Here is a 20,294-nt window from a genome sequence, read left to right as displayed (position 1 = left end):
CCCTCCTCCTCACCCCAAGACGGACCGCACCCTACCCCACAGACTCGCCAGGCGCATCTGGGCCACTGGTCCAGCCTCTATGGGAAGGGCTGGAACTGAAAGCAGGGTATGAAGGAGGCCACCCTGAGGTTGGCCCAGGACCCAACCCTGAGGGCCCAGAGATAACCCCTGGCCCCTCCCTACCTTGGCTGAGGGAGCACAGGATTCTGGGAGAAAAACAGAAAACAAAGCAACAGGCATAATATCTCCTACTGGTGAGCATGTGGGGAAACAGGCACTGTGTAAGTCTGCTGCCAGGAGGGTACCTGAGCGGTCCCTCTCTGGAGGGTAACTTGGCCCTGTGTGTCAAGCTCTAAAAAGCATTTGATCCCACAATTCCACATCTGGAAACATACCTACTCAAATATCAGTAATCGTGCACAAAGAGACAGGGACAATGACTTGCATCCCAGCATTCATTAAGAGTGAAAAATGGCCAGCAATTACATGTCGAACAACAGAGGACTGGTAAATAAATTATGACACATCTTTCCTATGGAATTCTGAGAGCCTTCCAAAATGATGCCAGAGATCTAACATGACATGGGAAAGTGTCTGTAAAATATCAATCAGTCAAAAATCCTTGTGTATTTTTAGCGGGAGTCCATTTTTTCTTTAAAATTAATCAACACGGGGGCCTCTGGGTGGCTGAGTCGGTTAAGGGTCTGACTTCGGCTCAGGTCACGGATGTGACAGTTTGTGAGTTCGAGCCCCGCGTCAGGCTCTGTGCTGACAGCTCAGAACCTGGAGCCTGCTTTGGATTCTGTGTCTCCTTCTCTCTCTGCCCCTCCCCTGCTCACGTTCTCTCTTTCTCTCTCTCTCTCTCAAAAATAAACATCAAAAAATAAATAAATAAATAAAAAATAAATCAATATGTGTAAATACACTTGCTCCACCAGCCTGTTACAGTGACTATCTCTGGGTGATTTTAATTTTCTCCTTTTTGCTTATCAGTAATTTCTAAAGATTCCACAAATGACCTACATTGCTTTTGCGATAAGGAAACGTTTTTTTTTCCTCAAAATCAAAAGCTCATCAGAGGGGGGAGGAAAACATTCACAGCAGAAGACGGTGTTCATAGAAGTCCCTGTTTTTATTTTTATAACACTTTTCTAGGTATTTTCTCATTTACTCTGCACAGCAGCCTTTCTGTTTATCCTGTTTTGCAGATGAGAAAACAAAGGCTGGGAGAGGGTCAGAGCTGGGGTTTGAAACCAGGTCTCCAAGGCCAAGGTCAAGGAGAGGTCACGGCTGGGGAGGTGGGGGGTGGGGTGGGTAGGTAGCAGGGCTAGGAGCTGCCAAGCAGGGCAGGGTGGAGGAGAGGGAGAGGCTGGGAGAAGCCCAGCAGCTGGGAACTGGGAGTCTAAGCTGGAGCCAGAGGATCAACATGAACGTGCAACCGCCCCCCACTCCCAGCCCCTCCCCACTGGCTCACAGCCCCTCTCCCTGTCCAAGCTAAATATTAAAAATCCCATTACACCCCGACAGTACACAGCAATCACGATCACTGTGGAACTGCCTCCAGATCCCTTATAGATGCGGGTCTGCTGCTGGGAGAGAGGAGGGCAGGGTCCCCACTAGTGGTTAGGCTGGGGATCTGATGGGCAGGGGCAAGTAGGAGCTGAGGTAGGGAAGGAGAGACCAAGAGAAACTGGGATACAGAGACAAACTTGGAGAAACTGAGGCAGGAGCACATTCACAATGAAGCCCATGAACATCTGGAAAGAGTCAAGAAACAGACTTGGGAGCTTGGGGGGAGCAGCCGCTGCAGGGAAGGAGTTCCAGGGCCCCCCTCCTGCCCCCAGCCCAACCCCGCCGGCAGATCTGCTGACGGCAAGCCCCAGTGGAGACCATGATGTTGTGGAGACTGGGGACTTGGGTAGGAGAAGGGGGCAGAGTTCTTGTGAAGGAAGTCCCCAGAGTCCCTCACCTGCCAGCTGCATGCCCAGTGCAGGTCCCGATCAGGTACCCAATAAAAAGTGCACAGAGGAATGAACAGGGAGAAGTCACACCCTAGCACCTGCACCCAGTAGGGCACAGGACACCCTCCAAACACACCCTATACCATCATACCTCAGGGCCTTTATTCATGCAGTGCGTTCCCTGACCTACAATTACCTCCCTCCTCTCACCCATCCAAATCCTACTCACTCTTCAGGGCCCAGTTCAAATGTCACCTCCTCCTTGAAGCCTTCTTCAGAAAAGATGCTTTCTTTCTCACATTCTAAGTGCTTTGACTGGATGGACCTCATTTCTGGAAAGACCGTACTCTGCCTTATTCTCCATGTGTCTGAGTCCCCTGCTCACCCAGGAGCCAGTGAGCCGATCCCTGTGTCTCAGGTGCTCTCTGCCAGCCTTCCCAGGGCGGCCCCTGTCACCTCAAGTGACACCTCTTCCAAGAAGCCTTCTCTGGCCCACCTGGCTAAAGCAAGTCTTCTTTGTTCTCTCTTGCTACAGCTTTCCCCCCCTTTCATTCATCACAGCCCATAACTATTTTATTTATTTGCTCACTAACTTTTCGCCTCCGTCTTCTCCCATCCACCCACTCAGACTAAAAACTCATTCGCTTCTGTGTTTCCCAGCATCGGTGTGGGCTTGGCTCATAGATGGTACCCGATACATACAGATCTGCCTCAACTGACGATGGGGTTACATCCTGACAGACGCACTGCAAGTCGAAAATATTGTCAGTGGAAAACTCGCTTAATGCACCCAACCTACCACACAACATTGCTTACTCTCACTTACCTTAAATGTGCTCAGTTGAGCAACATCCTCTAACATGAAGCCTGTTATATCTCATGCAATTTATTGAATACTGTACTGAAAGCGGGGAAAAAATGGTTGCATGGGTACAGAATGGTTGTTCTTGCATCACTTGTCTGCCCTCATGATCGTGTGGCTGGCTGCCCAGCATAAGGAGAGAGTAGCAAACCAACTATCACCAGCCCAGAAAAAGATCAACATTCAAAATCTGAAGTACAATTTCTGCTGAATATGTCTCACTAGAGCACCAGTGGGAAGTTGAAAAAATTGTAAGTCGGGCCATGGTAAGTCGAGCCTTCTATATTTGCTGGAGGGCTAAGCGGCACACAGAAGGTACTTAATATATGCTTGTTGAGCGGTTGACTGGCTTCTCCAGGCCCCTCCCTTCTCTACTACGCCCTGCACACAGTAGGCACCAGAGGAGGTTGGTCAGATTGAGTCAGTTTGGCCTGCTGTTTTGTGAAACGCTCAGGGCACTGGAAACTCCCAACCTTTTGTTAACCACCACTGTCTGTCCCCCCCACCCCTTCACCCTCCCAGGATGGCTGCCACTCCCCTGAGGACTCATCTACTTACTTGTCATCTGTCAAGGAGACTTTATCCGGCCTTATCTTCTCCAATTGTATTAACAAAGCAATGGATTTTTTCCTATCAAGTTATGCCTCAATATTAAATGGATCTTCCCAAACCACACTCTCCTGTAGATTCTGCTAATGACCCCTTCCATCCCCGAGGGTGGATGTTCCCAGGCTGGGCCTGCGGTCACCGATCTGGCTTGAAGTCCTGTTTGTCTGACCAAGGGTATGTTACCACACCACGTGTCTGAGCTAATGGTCCTGTTACAGAAACATGAGGGCTGCTTGTTTAAAAATGTTGATTCTTAGGGCGCCTGGATAGCTCAATTGGTTGAGCATCCGACTCTTGATTTTGGCCCAGGTCATGGTCCCAGGGTTGTGGGATCGAGCCCTGCATCAGGCTCTGCGTTGAGCGTGGACCCTGCTTAAGATTCTCTTCGTCTCTTTCTCTGCCCCTCTCCCCTGCTTGTGCTCTCTCTCTTTCCTCCAAATAAAAAAAATAATAATAATACAGTAAAAATGCTGATTCTTGGCCCATCAGAGCCACAGAATCAGACCTGGGGTAGAGGTTTGCACCAGACCCAGGAATCTGCATTTTAACTAACTTCCCAGTGGATTCTGAGGCAGAGTCAAGGCCAAGAATCCCTGAATTGGAGACTGGAGACTGAGAAAGCATGTCGCCAACCACTCAGATGTGAGCTGTAGCCACCAGCCCTACACATCCCGGGCCAGTGGGACCAGTGCCTCTGGGACTTGCGCTGGAGTAGCCCCACATCTGGGTGGCCGCAGCACAGGCCACGGCATTGGCTGGTGTCCTTCTGGCTTCCTGAGCTCATTAATCACACCCTGACTGGCCTCCACTCACACCGAGTGGCTGGCTGGGCTAGGCTGGGCCTGGGGCAGGCAGGCTGGCCGTAGGTCTGGGGAGGTGGGCTGGAGGGGGGCGGGGCCTACTTGCACGGAGAAGCTCGGACTTGGAGAACCTGCCTGTGCCAGGCGGCCTCTATGATGGCCTCAGTGACCCCACCTCCTGGCACTCACACCTCACGTAATTCCCTCTCCTGGAGTGTGGGCTGAACTGGGTGACTGGCTTTTAACAAAGAGAATATAGCAGAAGCAATGAGATGTTACTTCTGAGATGAGGTCATAAAAAGACTGTGGTTTCTGTTGTGGGTGCTCTCTCTAACGCTCTCAGGTCAGTCGCTCTGGGGGAAGCCATTGCCCATGTGCATCCCTGTGGCGAGGGACCAAAGCCTGCAATCAACCATGCGGGAGCAGACCCCTCCCCGGTGATGCCATCAGATAATACCGCAGCCCTCGGCCAAGAGCGTAGGTGCAGTCCCAGGAGAGACCTTGCACCAGAGGAAGCCCCCCGAAGCCATACCTGGATCCCTGAGCCTAAGAAACTGAGAAAAACAAATGCTTTTGTTTTCAGCTGTGACGTTCTGGGGCGACTTGTTATGCAGCAATGGGTGACTAGTGCACCTTTTCATCTGGGCACCTTCCGGTGACAGTTCTTCCTCTGTCCCTCCCCGAACCCCAGCCACAGCCAGGTCAGACGCTGTACTAGTCCCCCCTAACCCGTGGTGCTTCATGTCCCCAGATCCTTGTAGATCCATCCTCCAGAAGGCCCGGGCCACCCAGTCAACATATGCCTCTCCCAAGACTCAGCTCCGATGTCACCTCCTCTGGGAAGCCCTTCTCTTTCTGTGCCCACTGCAACCCAAGTGGTTCCAATCAAAGTAAGTCAAAGGCATGCCCTCCCTTGTTCATTTACAGTCTGCATCCCCTGCTACACCGTGAGCTCCTAGACGGCAGGGCCACAGCCGCATTCTTGTCTGTCTCACCTGACGCTCAGCACAAGGCCTTGACACAGAGCAGGTGCGGGCGAGGTTTGATGAGTGAATAAACAATGAGCGAGGAGTGACTGATTCTGCCCTGGGCCCACATGGCCCGCCACCTCCTGAGGCTGTGCACTTTCAACACTCAAGTATAGTGAGTTGATCTGTTATCTTCCCCCAGAAACCAGCTTTTTTCCCCAAATGTCCTTTTCCAGGACCGTCACCTCCCTGCAAGCCGGACTTCACTGTTTCCTCCTTTCCTGCACATGCCATCCTTCTCACTCACCCTCCTCACACCCCTTCATTCTAGCCTGGCTCCTTCCCTGCACAGTGGATGCCCACTCCAGAGAGCCACCACCTCTTGCGAACACGGCTGCTGCTTCCCCACAGGCTCCTGCTGCTGTCTCTTGCACCCCACGTGCCCTCCCAGGCAACTTTAAAATGCTGCTTCAGAGCATGGAGGGTAGGAACAGGGACAGCGGATGTGACAGCATTTTATAAAGGGGAGGGTCACTGCAGCTACCTCAGGCCACACTTTCACCGGTGCTTCAGGGACCCTGGAATAGGGTCCAGACTCTTTGCCTGGCACATGGGGGACCCCGGGACCCGATTGGGCTTTAAATCAAATAGGGCTTTAAATCACCATCGCAGCTCACATTGTAGAGTACCTGCACCAGGTCGGGCTTTGTACACGTCTCGTTTAGTCAACATTTATTAAGCTCCTACTGTATACTGCAAGTCATTATAGATGCTTTACAGTCTTGACTTGTTGAGTCTTCGGAAGTATCCTATGAAAGAGGGTTTCATACTCAGCATAGGACAGACAGCTCATAACGGGTGGTATTCGAACGCAGGTCCGTCTACCTTCACAGCCTTCTACCACCGTGCATCGCCTCTTACAAACTTCTTAGGTTTGCAAACCACCTCCACGATTCTTCACCATAATAAACATCACCCGCGCCACTGCTGACTTAGAACGTTTCCTTAAGTTAACCAAAGTGGCACAGTGGCTAAGGGTGGGCTTGGAATCACACTGCCTGGGTAAGACTCCTGGCTCCCCCACTCACTCTCTGAGCCTCGATGTCTTCATATAAATGGCACTTTCTCTCACAGGGCTCTTGTAAGCATTAAAGGAGTTAGACCTAGAAGGTGCTTGGCCCACAGTAGAAGTGGTGGTCAGGAGGCCGGCTCACCTTCCCACCTGCGAGGATCGGAAGTAAGCGCATGACTTGCCTTGGCCACTGAAGTGTCCAGAGGAGTGTGCACAGCCATTGAGGCAGAACTCTAGAGCCGGCACACAACCCAGCTCACACCACTTCCTTCCGTCCTCGTGATCACAACATTGCAAATGGTGGCTCCTCCATCCAGTATGGCTCCCAGAGGGAGGAATCCTGGAGCCGACCCACGAGAGACAGGTAGCACTGGGCAAGAAATAAACATCTACTGTTTGGTCACTTCAATCTAACCTGGCGTCTACTGACCGATCCAGCCAAAGTCCAGTAAGTCTGAACTTACAACTGTTACTTACTGTGACTTATTTCCGCAAAAAGGAAACCACATCACTTTCGCAGATGGAGACATACAGCACCACTTGCCACTGTTAATAGTCATGTAATAATTAAAACGAGAAACGTCTATCCTGGCACCAACGAAAAGCACCTTGCACGCTCTTGCCATTCAAGAAGCGCTCTTCAAATGTCTCCCTCCAAGACACCGAACAGTGGCTGCATGTTTGGAAACCCGGCCAAAGAGCGCCTCACGGTCGGCTCCAGGCCACTGCCCTTGCCAGCCTGGGACCCCAGGCCCAGGTCCGCAGCCAATACCAACTCCACGCGCTTGCAGGGGCACCTGCCCCACTGCGGCAGTCCTTACCTCTGCAGACCGTGCCGTTCTCCACGGCCTCGAAGCCGGCTTTGCACATGCAGCGCCCGATGGGTACGAGCCACTCGCCATCCCCGTTACAGTACAGCTTGATGGGCACGTCCACCTCCTCGGCATTGGCGATACAGCTGCCCCGGGCAGCCACCAGTGATGTGCTCTCGGCCCCCGACAGTGTCTCCTGGAAGACGGCGCCATTCTGGATGATGCGGGGGCACTTGCGGTAGAAGACACGCACGGCAATAAGGGACATGCAGCCACCGTAGTCCTGGAAGGCCAGGTAGAAGCCGTTGCGGGACACCGGCCCGAAGCTCCGCACCTCGGTGTTGATCTTCATGACACGGCCACCCAGGTCCACCTGGGAGAAGCTCTCGTCGGCCGCAATGGTGTCCACCTTCACCCACGGATTCTCCATCCAGTTGGGGAAGGTCTTGGTGGCCGAGTCGAAGTCGGCCTCATAGTAATAGAGGTTGAAGGTCTCCTTGCAGGAGCCGGGCACGCTGGGGATGCTGCTGCAGTCACGCACGGAGAACTTCATCTCCACGTGGATGCGGTGGGCACCACGGCGCCGGATGAACTTGGTCCGTAGCCAGTTGTTCTGGCTCGACTCAAACACATTGCACACCTGGTACGTGCGGATCGTGTTCATGTTCTCATCGTAGCCACTCACCTCTTCCCACTGCGGGTGAAACGCTAGTCAGGTGGGGGAGATGGGGCTCAACCCCAGGGATCGTCTGTCTATGGGCGAGACACAGACCCTGCCTTAGGGAATCCTTCAGTCTGCTGGGTGCAAATAGGACTCTGGCCACTGGGGCCTCCTAGTCTAATGGGGGAGGCACAGCCTCTACCTCGGGCATCTTCTAGTCTGATGATGGAGACGTGAGTCGTACCATCAGAGAACTCCCAAGCTGAGGTGCAGACATGGACTTGGCCCCCAGGAATTCCCCACACTGTGAGGGAGACATGCCAGTCTGATGGGAAGGGCACACACGCTGCTCTTGGTTTTCCCCTGATTTATACGGGCGATGTGACCCTCACTCCAGGGCAATAAAGGAGACATGGCCCCCGCTCCTGGGGAGCTCCCACCTGGAAGGAAAATTAGCGAGAGGCCCAGCCTGAGGGGATTCCTCTGCTGAGAGCAGACACAGCTTTGTGTCTGGGGAGTACTAGTCTGATGGGGGAGACAGAACTTCCGCCTACTGGGAGCTCCTATTCCGATCTGGGAGACACAGTCCTTACCCTAGGGGATTCCCAGGCTGACAGAAGAAGAGCTCTCACCCCCGTGATGGGGAAGACGGGCGGTCTGTTCTGAGGCCTAAAGTGGTTAAGATGGTACCTGGAGGGAGACTCACTCCCTTCCTGCCTGCGGCATGTGCTTCAGCACCTTCCCTGGACCCCAGCCTGGCTCTCGCACACCCAGCTAAGGGATTCCCGAGCCCCACTGCTGGGTGGCACCGGGCAGGGCCACGGAAAGCGGGGATGAAGGGTGCGGGGCATATGTCTCCTCACACACCCTCACAGGCCAACCCTCACGTGCTGAGCCTTTGTTCACACTTTTGTGCCCTCCTCGAGAACCCTCTCATCTTCTCTGCCCATCCTTCTGGAACCTCTTGTGGTGTTTGCATTCACTGGCTCTCCCTTGGGTCTTTGGGGACAACCGGCCTGGTCTGGGCGGGGGCTGAGTACTCCTGGCCCTCTCGGCCTCGTCTCCCCAGGGGGGCCGAAAGCTTACTGAGAGTAGCCACGCACCCCCCTTTTTGGCACTGGGTTGCCTTTACCTGGGGTAGACCCAAAAGAGCCCCAACAGCAGAGCACCCCCTCCTAGCCATGCCGGCCTGGGGTGGGTGCTGTAAGAGGACCTCATTTCTTTGTCATTATGGTCACACATGGTGCATATTATTATCTCCATGTTACAGATGAGGGAGCAGAGACCAGGGAAGTGAGGTCATCTGACCCAAGCCACACAGACCCAGGCCCATTCCTGCACTTGTGCACACAGCCTCGAAACACAAGGACCCACAAGTACCCCAGGAGTTCTGGGTTTTGCCCCTGCCCTGCTAACTTGATGTGTGGCCTGGGGCAAGTCACTTCTCCTTGCTGGGCCTCGATTTCCCCAGCTGGGTGGAGGAGGGGGAGGCAGGTGGTGGTATAGAGGTGTCACCCTGAAGTCGGTGTTCCTTGTCCTTTGGCCTCCCTCGGATATCTGGGCCAAATCTGTGCGGGGCAGTACAGTGGCCTGGGGAGGGCTGATGTTGTGAAAGGCCAGTGCCCGTGGGGAAGGCCAAGCTGGAGCCTGCTAGCCCAGCCTCTATGTCAGTGGTGGCTCTGAAGCTCCCTACATTGCTTCTTTTTTTTTTTTTTTTTTTGGTGGCACCATGTGACAAAGTCAGCCCCTTGTTACAACCACTGCTCTTCTTCAGAACTTAATTAGAGCACTTAATTAGAGCACTCTGCCTTTCTCCCCTCTCTCTAATTAACATGCGGAGGCCCTGCAGCCTAAACACCCCAAATAATTGCGTCCGGGGGCCCTGCAGCCCAGCCTGGCCTCATTACTGATAGGGTGGGGCTGTGGGCCCAGCCGCCTTCGCAGATGGAAAATTGGTGACAAGAAAGAGCCACAGAAAGAGGCCTGACCCTAGGGCCCTGCCTATTGAGAACACAGGCCTGGGGTGGGGGGTGGGGGGGATGTAGCTCCTTGGGGCAGCGGCCGAGTCCCAGTGGAGGCGCTGGGATGGCGGGGAGGGAAGAGATGGGCTGTGGGGACCCAGGGGAATGAGGAGGGAATGATATGAAAACCGGTGGCGAGGACAATGGTGATGGTGGGACTACTGTAGCTACTTATCACCGGGCACCGTGCAAGACGCCGTGCGGGAAAACCTCACACCAATGCTGCGCAGAGGACATGACCAACATCGTTTTATAGATAAGGAAACTGATGCTCAGGCAGGCTAAGGAACTGGCCCCAAATCACATGGCTGGTGAGTGGCAGAGCTGGGACAGAATTTCAGGCATGTCTGACCCCACAGCCTGTATGTAAGCGCTGGGCTGGCTGGTGTGGGAAGAAAGAGGAATCTCAGATTGTGCCTGCTCTCGCTTTTGAGGGGCCCACAGCCTACATGGGCTCAAACCACTGGCCCCAGGATAGTAGGGGGGCCATGGAAGTGGTCAGAGAGATTTTGGGGGAAGCCTTGTGTTATGGGTACGCAGAAGGCTCGGTCACAGCCCTGGATACAAACCTGAGCCCCGTCACTAACTAGGTGTAACGTCCCTGGCAGGCAGCTACACCTCTCTGAGCCTCAGTTTCCTTACCTGTAAAATTGAGGTGTTTCCTCCCCTTATTATTGGAGAAGATGTGTGTAAACGTGCTTCCTTGATACAGTATATGATAAGTGGGTGCTCAGAAAATGACAGTTCACTTTCCTCATCTGTAAAATGGGGGCAATGCGAATTCCTGCTTCTCAGCCTTGCCCCGAGGATGCCATGGGATAAAGGCTGAAAGCATCCAACATGTTGTCATGGTAACTGGCACTCCAAATAGTAGGGGACCAATAGGGTGGGGCAATGAGAGGCAAGCCCTGGGCCCTGAAAGAGGGAAAGGGGATGGAATTTAGGGGGCATCCAGGCCCTGCAGCAAAACCCCAGGTCTTCTGAGGGACTGGGCAGGGCTTGGGGACCACTGACTCACCCCTGATGGAGGATGCACGATCCAGCCCAGCTCTGCCGTCGCTGTGGTCGAGTCCATCAGCGTTTCTGTGAAGAAAGCAAAGGGTCAACGCCGCCCACCTACGGAGTGCTGTCAATCACCCCAAGACCCCCACCCCTCAAGGGCCTTCTTTACAGAGCTCCACCCACTTCCATTGCGGCAATCAATCATCTGGCTGTCCCGCCCCATAATCCCACCCACTCCCATGCCCCAGCCAATCGTCTGATGCTGCTCCTCCAGGCTCCACCCCCTTAAAGACCAGCTCCAGGCCCTCTACGCAGGGTCATGCCCTTTGTGAGCCCATCATGTCCCACCAATCTAGCGACTGCCACTTCCCTCCCTTATTGGTGGATTAGGGTCTTAACCTGGAGTCTCCTGGGTGGGCTTCAGGGAGTCCACCAGGCAACTCTTGAAATTTTATGTAAAACTTAGGGTGTCTGCTTTTCAGCTTGCATCAAATTCTCAAAAACTGAAATGTGGGCCTTAGAAAGGTCTCTCTTTGGTCCCAGCTGAGCCCCATTAGTTACCCTACCTTGGCTCTCTGGCCCACACTTCCAATCAGGGACACCTTCCCCCTTCTTCAGGCACCTAGAGTCCTCTAGAGTGTCCCCACACTGGGGCTCCCTCCCCTAGGCCTCGGTCAACTGTGCCCCTAGGACAGGGCCCTAGGAGTGGAGGGGTGTTGAGGGTGAGCACTGTGCCAAGTGAGTCTAGTCTGTCACCTGCCCTCTGGGGATTCAGGAAACTCAAATCAGCTTCTGAACCAGCCAGGGCCCCACTCGCCCACCCTCCTCTCTCCAGCAGCTGGAAGGAAGGAGCCACATAGCCTATGACAAAGGAGACCCCCGAGGGCCAGAAAGAGCCCTATTCACCCCCAGATAAGGCTTAGGACCCTTTCCCACTCCCCCTTCCCTGCCACAGGGAATTCAAGACACTTTTGGAGCTGAACCGCAAGGCACTGAGCAGATTTAAATTGGCCCCTTTCAAGCATTCATCCAACAAATATATCCTGATGCCCCTTCTGTGCCAGGCAGTGGGTACCTTGGGAGAGAAAACGGTGAATAGCAAGACCTTACTATGGAGTTGTTCAGTCTAGTAGTGGTGACGAGCCATGTATACATAATGGCCACGAGAGAGTAGGCACAGAGACCTAGAAGCTCACAGCTGGACCTTCCTTACCACCTAGCTCTGCAGGAGTAGGTAAGGTGTGCGGGCCTCTATGCTCCACTGCTGTGCCCAAGCAGACATCACTAATCAATGCCCACACTCTGTGGCCGCACGATGCTTCTCACCACAGTGTGCCACGAAGCTGACACCCTCCATTTGAGATGCTATCTCTGGCCCAGCCAACTGCTTCATTTTGGACATAGGGCAACTGAGGCACAGAGAGGGGAAGAGACTTCATAAAAATCACAAAGGAGTTGGTAGCAGAGTGGGAGGTGCAGATCTCCTGCCTCCGACCCTACAAACTTCTAGAGACTTAGTTGGATAACCTGGGCTGGATGAATTAGGGTGAGGATAGTTGGGGCAGGGTGCACACTGCCCAGGTCAAAGGTGTGAAGGTCGAAATGGGAGGAACAAGGTCTTGAACTACGGTGGGGTGGTGTGGATGGGAGGAAGCATTCAGCCAGAGGTGACCCCACTCAGACCCACGAGCTGACAACAGAGGATGCAGCAGTGTCCCCGTGACCGCCTGTGGCTTATGTCTGCGGCCACTATGTCCCATTGCACTGGGGGCTGGTGAGGGGAGAGGAGGGGTGCCAGGGACGGTGGAGTCCAGTGCCAAGGGTGTCTTTTTGATGGCAAATTGGAGGGAAGTTCTATTGTGCTGCTTTGGAGCTGAAAAAAGGGTTCCTTTTCACACTCCGAATGCTACAGATTTTTCTTCCTGGAGAGAACAAGGGCTGAACTTTTAACCTGTTTTCTCTCATCGGCCTCAGCCAGAGACGCGCCAAGCCGGGCTCTCTGCCTGGGCCTGAGGAACAGCTGCTGGGAGCCGCATGGAACAAGGGAGAGGAGACTCTGCTTGGGACTAGAAAGGGGTCGGGTGGGGGAGGCACGCCTGCCAAGCAGGTGGCCCCACCCCTTGGCTGGATTCTTGGGCTGACCCAGAGGCCAAGCACTAGAGGATTCCACGGCCCAGAGGAGGGGCTGTGAGCTGACATCCTCATTGTACGGGTGGAAACTCAGGCCCAGAGAGGGCAAACGACTTGCGGAAAGTCACAGACTGCAGGCTGGTGCTCAAACTCCGGGCTCCCAGGGAGCTCAGTCTGGGGTGGGTGTTCTACTGCTCCCCTCTGCCTCCCCCTACACCTAGAACTAGCAGGGGGGGAGGTGGAAGGATCCCAAAAGGCCAGCAGTCAATTTGCTGGTTGGTTCACAGAGAGGAAGGGGCTGAGAGGGAGTGTGAAGTTTGCAGGTCTCCTGGGACGGAGGCAGGGGGCTCTCATCTCTCCATGCCTGTCCCGGCTTCACCTGGAAGCCTGCCTCTGGGAAAGCTGTTACTCCTCGGGGCTATGGCAGGAGGTGACCCACGGGGGCTCTCCCCGCAGCGTCTCAGCCTCTTGCTTTCCAGTGTTGACATCTCCCTCCGCCCTCTGCACAAAAGGCAGGGAGGCAGAGCAGATAAACTAAGGGTCAGGAGGTCAGAGGGACTTCGATTCCAACACCTGCTCTGTCTCCTATTTGCCTTCTAACCTTGGACCTGTAACCTTCGTAAGCCTCAGTTTCCATACCTGGAAAATGGCCATAGTACCTTCTGAGAGTAGCCGAGGACTGAAGGACAGAGGAGAGGGTTAACTTGGAGTCTAACACAAAGCAGAGCCTCGGTAAGTGCCAGTTAGTCTTTTTTCAGACTGAGTGTGGTGCTTTTTTGGCTGACCCAGTGCCTGCACACACGCCATTTCCTTTGGGCTCATGAGGTGGCTCCTGAAAGTGAAGGCGGGTCCGAGAGGCTCCCCCCACACTCCAGACGGTGCTTGCCAACATCTGACAGACATCAGCCTCTTGCTCCAGCACCACGGCCTCTGGGGAACCCTTCCTGGTTCGTCTGACGCTGCTTTCCTGGGATGCCCTGAGTTTCCTCTTTGTTCCTCTCAAACCAAGCACAAAAGTTACATTCAGTTCCCCGGGGAATCTGGAGTTAGTAGTTCCTGCCTCAGGAACCTGGGTGGGTTTGGGAAGCCAGGCCTATTTCTACCACCAGCATTTCCTTCCTTCTCTCCCTTCCTTCTCCCTTCACCTCAGACGTCTCCCCCTCTAATCCAAAAATCTGCAAAGGGAGAGAACTCATATTTACTGAGACAGAGACCTACCTGTCTGTTAGGAGCCAGAGACCCTCACCAATGTTCTTCCAACATTGCCAACACAGTTGGGAAATGCCCAACAATGCCCCACTCACAGATGGGAAAATCGGGGCTTACAAAAGCTTAGGAACTTGCCCGAGGTCACACATCTTTCGTTCACAAGCTGTGCTCCAGCTGCATTGACTGGTGTCCTCTCACCCCCCAGACCCCAAACATGTGGTTCCTTCTAGTCATCTCCCCCTCCACACCTTTGCCTGTCCCCAAGAGTCAGCACAGGGCTCGGCACATAGTAGGTCGACAGCCAAAGACTGAAATCACACCCCACCCCCAGGCTAGCGTTCTGCTCCATCAGAACAACATTCATGACATCAGCCATTTCCACCTATAACATGTACTATTACTTAGTTACTATTCTTCCAGATGAGTCTTTTTTTTTTAAGGGCATTTTTTTAAAGGGCATTTTAAAGAGGAAAAAGTTATTATTATAAATGGGAAACCAATATCACTTGCCATAAAAAGAAGGAAAATAAACACAGGACAATTACAATTAAAAACATTCATCTGCAAACCACCTAACATCATTTCACTTCCCACACTTTGGGGACCACGAGACTGCACCGAACTGCCTCTAAAGTGCTAGAAATGTCCCCAGCCCATCCCCACTGTGACAATGACAATCCCTCATGCAAGGGGAGGCTGTTTTTCGCTGTACACAGATAATTAATCACCACACAATGTGACAAACATTGCAACAGGGATGTGCATGGGGTAGTGTGGGTAGGGGACTGCATGTGGAAGGAGAGGAAGAAAATGCTCAATTTCGGGACGGTTTCCTGGAGAAAGTGACTCTAGATGGAGGCTTGAAGAATGAGTTAGAAGGGAGGCAGGAGGGGTTGCATGGGAGACGGAGGGGCTAGCAGAGGCAAAGGAGGTGAGCAATATGGCATAGTCGGTGGGAATGAATGAGAATCAAGGGTGGACAGCAATAGTCAGCAGCTCTCTGAGGCCCCCTGGCTGGACCACATCCCCTGCCCACGTCCTTGCCAGCCTCTCAGGTGCCACCCTCTCCCCACCCTGCCTAACACTGCCCTTCCACTCGTCTCCAGGCACTCCCATGGATATGTCTGCTTTCCAAGCCCTGAATGCATTCAGTGACCTTTTTTTTTTTTTTTTTAAATTTCTGATGTTTGTTTATTTTTGAGAGAGAGACAGAGCGTGAATGGGTGAGGTGCAGAGAGAGAGGGAGACACAGAATCCGAAGCAGGCTCCGGGCTCCGAGCTGCCAGCACAGAGCCCAACACGGGGCTCGAACTCACAATCCGTGAGATCATGACCTGAGCCGAAGTCAAACACCAAACCGACTGAGCCACCCAGGCGCCCCGCTCAGTGACCATTTAAAAAAATCCCAATGGATAGATGAGAAGACTGAGGCTGGGTGGACAGATACAGGAGGAAGCTGGAACCAAGGCCTGCAGCCAGCTACTTGGAGAGCCTTCCTCGGTGGGAAAACAGGGTTGAGCCATGGCAGTGGCTTTGGCCCTGGCCCCACTGCGCCCACACCCCCTTCCTGGAGACTGCACAGAAGAAAGCAATCAGGAGGCCCTGACTGCACAGGCTGGGGAGGCCCGTTGGCCCCTCTGGCTATGTGTGAACGAGCAGTGTGCATTTCAGAAATATTTGAGCTAAAAGGGGAGACGCACTGAAGTCGTTAGTCTTGAGCCGACGGGAGGGTGGCTGCACGAGGCCCTGGTGGATGCTTCCATCGGCCCGTTTCAGGCTGGGGCAAGTGATCGCCCTCTGCTCCCCAACCCACCCCCGGTCAGCTCTGTCTGACCCCCCCCTTGGATAATTCTCTAGGGCCACAGACACTGTTGGTTCGTACCAATGACAATGTGTGAGAGTTCCAAAGACATGAGGAAGAACTTTCACTAGGTACCTACTGTGTGCTGGGCACTGAGATGGGCACTCTAAATATGGCTTTAGGCTCTCGACAACCTGTGGGGTATATGCTTTTAACCCCGTTTTATAGATGCAGAAACTGAGGTCAGAGAGGTGAAGCAGGCTTCACAAGGGCACACAGGCAAGGCTAGCATTTGAAACCACATCTGTCTCATTCTACATCTGCATGATTTTTAAGAATGCTTCAAACAAAGACTTAAAAAAACAGACAATACACACACACACACACACACACACAATTACTGGGGCTCTCTGCATGTGTTTATTCTCTCCCTCTGTGTGGGCCTGAGTGAGGATGGGAGGGGAAAAAGAAAAGGGGGTGGGGCTCAGACTGTCCAGGCTAGAACCTGGGCTCTGGCCCTCTCTAGGTTGTCACTGCAGGCAAGTCTGTGCTCCTCTCTGGCCCTCAGGCTCCCCATCTGTAAAATGGGTCACGTGCACATTAGATGACATCATGTAAGTCAATTCTGCTGATCTGCCGTCTCCCAGGGCCCCCATTTTTGGGGGAGCTCTGTGCCTGCCTCCTTCACTACTGTATCCCTAGCACTGAGAACTGTTCTGGCTTGAGGTAGATGTATTCGACCTTCACATGGCAGCTGGGTGATGTTTCTAAAGTCCATGTCTAATTATGCCTTAACTGAGCTTAATGCCCTTTGGAGTTCCCACCTGTTGGTAACAGAAAGTCCTAGCTCCTTGCCCTAAGGCACCCGCTGCTGACCAGGCCAGTTAATTACCTTCCAGCCAGGCTTTCCTATGTCTCTAGTGTCCAGCCATCCATCAGAAGGCACTACGTTTCCGTGGTCCTGGTGCACTGACCATTCTAGGTTTTTCTGCCTGGAATGCCTGACCCTTCCAGCTTGGTTAGCCAGGCTAACTTCTCTTCCAAAACTTAACTCAAAGCCTCTTTCTTCCTGTCCCTGAATTCTCCCGGGTTAAGTAACAAGATCTTGGTCATTCCATGAATATCTACCCTATCTACTGAGTGCCAGACCCTGTGCTGGGCACTGGGGATGTTGAAACGGATCAGCAAATCCTTCTCTCAAGGATCTTCTGGATTAGTGCCTGGCACGTGAACTTTCTACAAGAAGAGGCAGGGTGAGAATGCTGGTCCCGGTTGGGGGCCAGGAAACCCAGAGGAAGATGGTGTTAGCTTTGACCAGGGAATTAGCAAAGGTGTCCCTGGGAAAGTGGCATTTGAGCTGGGAGAAGAGGGCAAGGCATGCCATGTACAGGGCACATAACAGCATCAAAGGCACAGAGGCAGGGGCAGTTTGGACAAGAGTAAAACCTGAGGACTGGTTCTCCGCGCTGAGCTCTGGGCTAAGGGTTTAGTATTCATGATCTCATTTCATTATAACTATTTGTAAAGTAGGTACTTTATTATCTCCCTTTACGGTTGGGAAAACTGAAGTTAGGAGAGATAGTTCAAGGTTTGCATGGCCAGGAAGTGGTGCATCTGTGTCTGCCTCCAATTAGTACTTAACCCTCAACCATGCTAGGGTGTCTGTCCCATGTGGTAGGAGCAAAATGCTTCATGGAAGGATATGGTAGCTTAGGATGGGGCCAGAACTCATAGGGCCTTGGATACGGGGCTAAGGAGTTTGGAGCTTGTCCCACAGGCAATGGGGAGCGATGGAAGATTCCTGAGTAAGGTAGTGATGTGGTCTGTCCCGAAAAAATGGACATGAGAATATGGTCTATCTTGAAAATGGACAGACACCTAGTAGTTGTTCCATGGGGTCTTTGCCCCAGACTGGCCAGTAGACCACAGCCCAGGCAGCAAATCAGCGTGGTGCATGACCCAATCAACAGATGCTGCTCTGGACCCTTTCTGGCAGCTCCACCTGCTCCCTGTTGAGGACTAATAGGGCCGAGGTTACTCAAACACAGGCCTATCTGCCCTACCATGGGGCCATACCCAGGCAATCAATGGCTGGGAGTTGGAGCATTCTTTCCATGGTCCACATCCATGTTAGAAATTCTAAGAGGCAACAGGCAGGAACTAAGGAATTCAAGGACTTTGACAAACTGGGTGACTTAGGAAAGTCACTTCCCCTCTCTGAGCCTCAGTTTCCTCATCTGTAAAATGGGGATCACAAAATCCTTGCTCTGTGTACCTCACAGGGTTGCTTAGAAGATTCAAGGAGGCGTTGGGTGCAAAAGGTTTTTCGACCATGCGAAGGCCAGGTCATGCAAAGGCAACAGTGAAAATTGCTAACACTCGTGGAGGCTAACGGTGGGCAGGTGCTTCATCAATACTGTCTGGCTCACTGTTGCCCCAGAGCAACCTTATGGGGAAACCAAGGCTTGGAGAGATCAGGAACTCCCCCAGGCACGATAAGGGGCGGAGCAGGATCTGACCCTTTTGGTGTGACCCAGAAACCACCAGGCTATGCCGCCTCACAAAAGGGAGGGAAAAACCACGGGTTCATGTATGATGCCCTGGGTGCCAGACCCTGAGCCCATCACTCTGTACACCCTGCAAAGCTAGCACTGTTGTGCCCATCATACGGATGCGAAAACCGAGTTCAGAAAGGCTGAGAGAACTGCTCAAGGTCACATAGCCAGAAAGCAGAGCTGGATTTGAACCCAGAGCAGCCCATTGGGTTCCCCAAGACCTCTCCTCTGAAAAGCCAGTGAGGATCAGCTGCGAAGAGAGTCTCAGCCCAAAGCAAGGCGAGTGGGGTGGGGGTGGGCATGCCACAGAAGCCCTGAGCCGGTTCCAGGAAGACCGTGGACTTTCTAAGGTGAAACCTGCCAACAGGCAGCACGTTGTTTTTCCAGCTCGCCCCCCTGCTCCGCCCTCAGGCTCACGGAAAGGGGACCGAGTTAATGTAAAATCCTTCTGCCCCAGGACTCTCGCAGCACATACCCCTCCTCGTCCTCCTGCCGCTCAGAGGCCCTTCTCTGCCTCGGTTGCCTGCCTGGAGTCTGCTCTTGTTTTCTCAGGCTCAGGCGGAGGAGTCCCCGCGACGCCGGCTCCTCTACTCTGTCCCCCGCCTGCCCGCTGCTGGCCTGGGCATCCGCCAGCGCCGGCCGCCCGGCTGAAACCCAATCCTCCGGGCCAGCCGGGTTGCTCGCTAACAGCGGGCCGCATTGTGCGGCAGGGGCTTCGGGAGAGTTTGGATTCGCTGCTTGGGGACCCACTTAACCTCCGCAAAGGACAGGATGATGGATGGAGGTCTGGGAAGGGGTGGCTGGGGGTGGGGCGGGCGGTAAATGAACACCGGGGCTTGCTGGGGAAGGGGAAGAAGGGAGGCAGGGACGGGAAGGGCCCTGCACACATAAGAGCTTCATTAGTCCTCACGACAACCCTGAGGGATGCCTGTTACTGGTCCCACCGAATGCATAAGGAAACCGAAGCTCTGACAGGTTAGGTGACTTGGCCAAGGCCACACAGCAGACCAGAAATTGAATCCAAATCTATTGCCCTTGAGCCTTCCTGACACACCAGGCTGCCTCAGCATCTACCCGATGATTTACAATCTTTAAAATAAGCCCTTTTACTTAAATGAATCCACAGACCCTTCCCACCTAATAAGTAGGTAATAAAAATACAGCGATAGCAGTCGGCATTACTGAGCAACAACGGTGTGCCAGGTGCTGGGCTGAGTGCTTTTAGACTTCATTTCACGAGATCATAACGGTCACCAATTAGTTGAGAACAACTGTCACGGCCACTTAAAAGAAGAGGCGAGAATGTCGACTAGACCTCAGTAACAAAAATTAAGAAAATAAACAAACAAAAAGAGGAAACTTGTCACCCTGCCCTGCGACCTTTACTCACCAGCTCAACTGGACCGTGAGCACCTTGTGGGTGAGGCTGAGTCTCGCTTGTTCTTAAAACCATCGGACCCTCTCCCTCGTCCCTACCCCCAGCCTCCCAGACATCAAATGTTCTTTCCTGCTTACACCGTGAGTCTGGGTGTCTGGATTTTTCCTCTGGGAGATAGTCGCTCGGATCAAGATAACTCCATATACTAGATCATTCCGAGTGCTTACTTAGTGCCAACCACTCCTCGGAGCCTCACAACAGTCCATGAGATAGAATTATTATTGTTCCCACTTGCTTGCCCACCCATCACCCATCTATCCACTCATCCATCCACCCTCTCACTTACCCTCTCTGTCTGTCTTCCATTCCACTGTCCCGATAACCCACCCACCCTTACATCTAGCATCCCACTTAGGTATCTCTTCATCATTCACACATTCCTCCATGAAACCA

The 20,294-nt window shown here is 53.3% G+C and overlaps 1 protein-coding gene across 5 annotated transcripts in view; it reads right to left on the bottom strand.

Annotated features, from left to right (window-relative positions):
* The window catches only part of EPHB2 (EPH receptor B2), a 187,312-nt gene that overhangs the window by 114,755 nt on the left and 52,263 nt on the right, over positions 1-20,294 (bottom strand). For all 5 annotated transcript variants that reach the window (XM_027060130.2, XM_027060128.2, XM_027060127.2 and 2 more), the window contains exons 2-3: positions 10,785-10,849; positions 7,094-7,778 (exon numbers count right to left, since the gene is read on the bottom strand). In XM_027060130.2, the coding sequence (XP_026915931.1) occupies positions 7,094-7,778; positions 10,785-10,849 (750 nt within the window). The remainder of the gene's footprint in view (positions 1-7,093; positions 7,779-10,784; positions 10,850-20,294) is intronic.

Source organism: Acinonyx jubatus, chromosome C1 (assembly GCF_027475565.1).
Source record: "Acinonyx jubatus isolate Ajub_Pintada_27869175 chromosome C1, VMU_Ajub_asm_v1.0, whole genome shotgun sequence".
In the NCBI taxonomy this organism is placed as follows: Eukaryota; Metazoa; Chordata; class Mammalia; order Carnivora; family Felidae; genus Acinonyx; species Acinonyx jubatus.
Note: the sequence above shows the minus strand (reverse complement) of the source record. Positions and strands in the feature narration are given on the sequence as shown.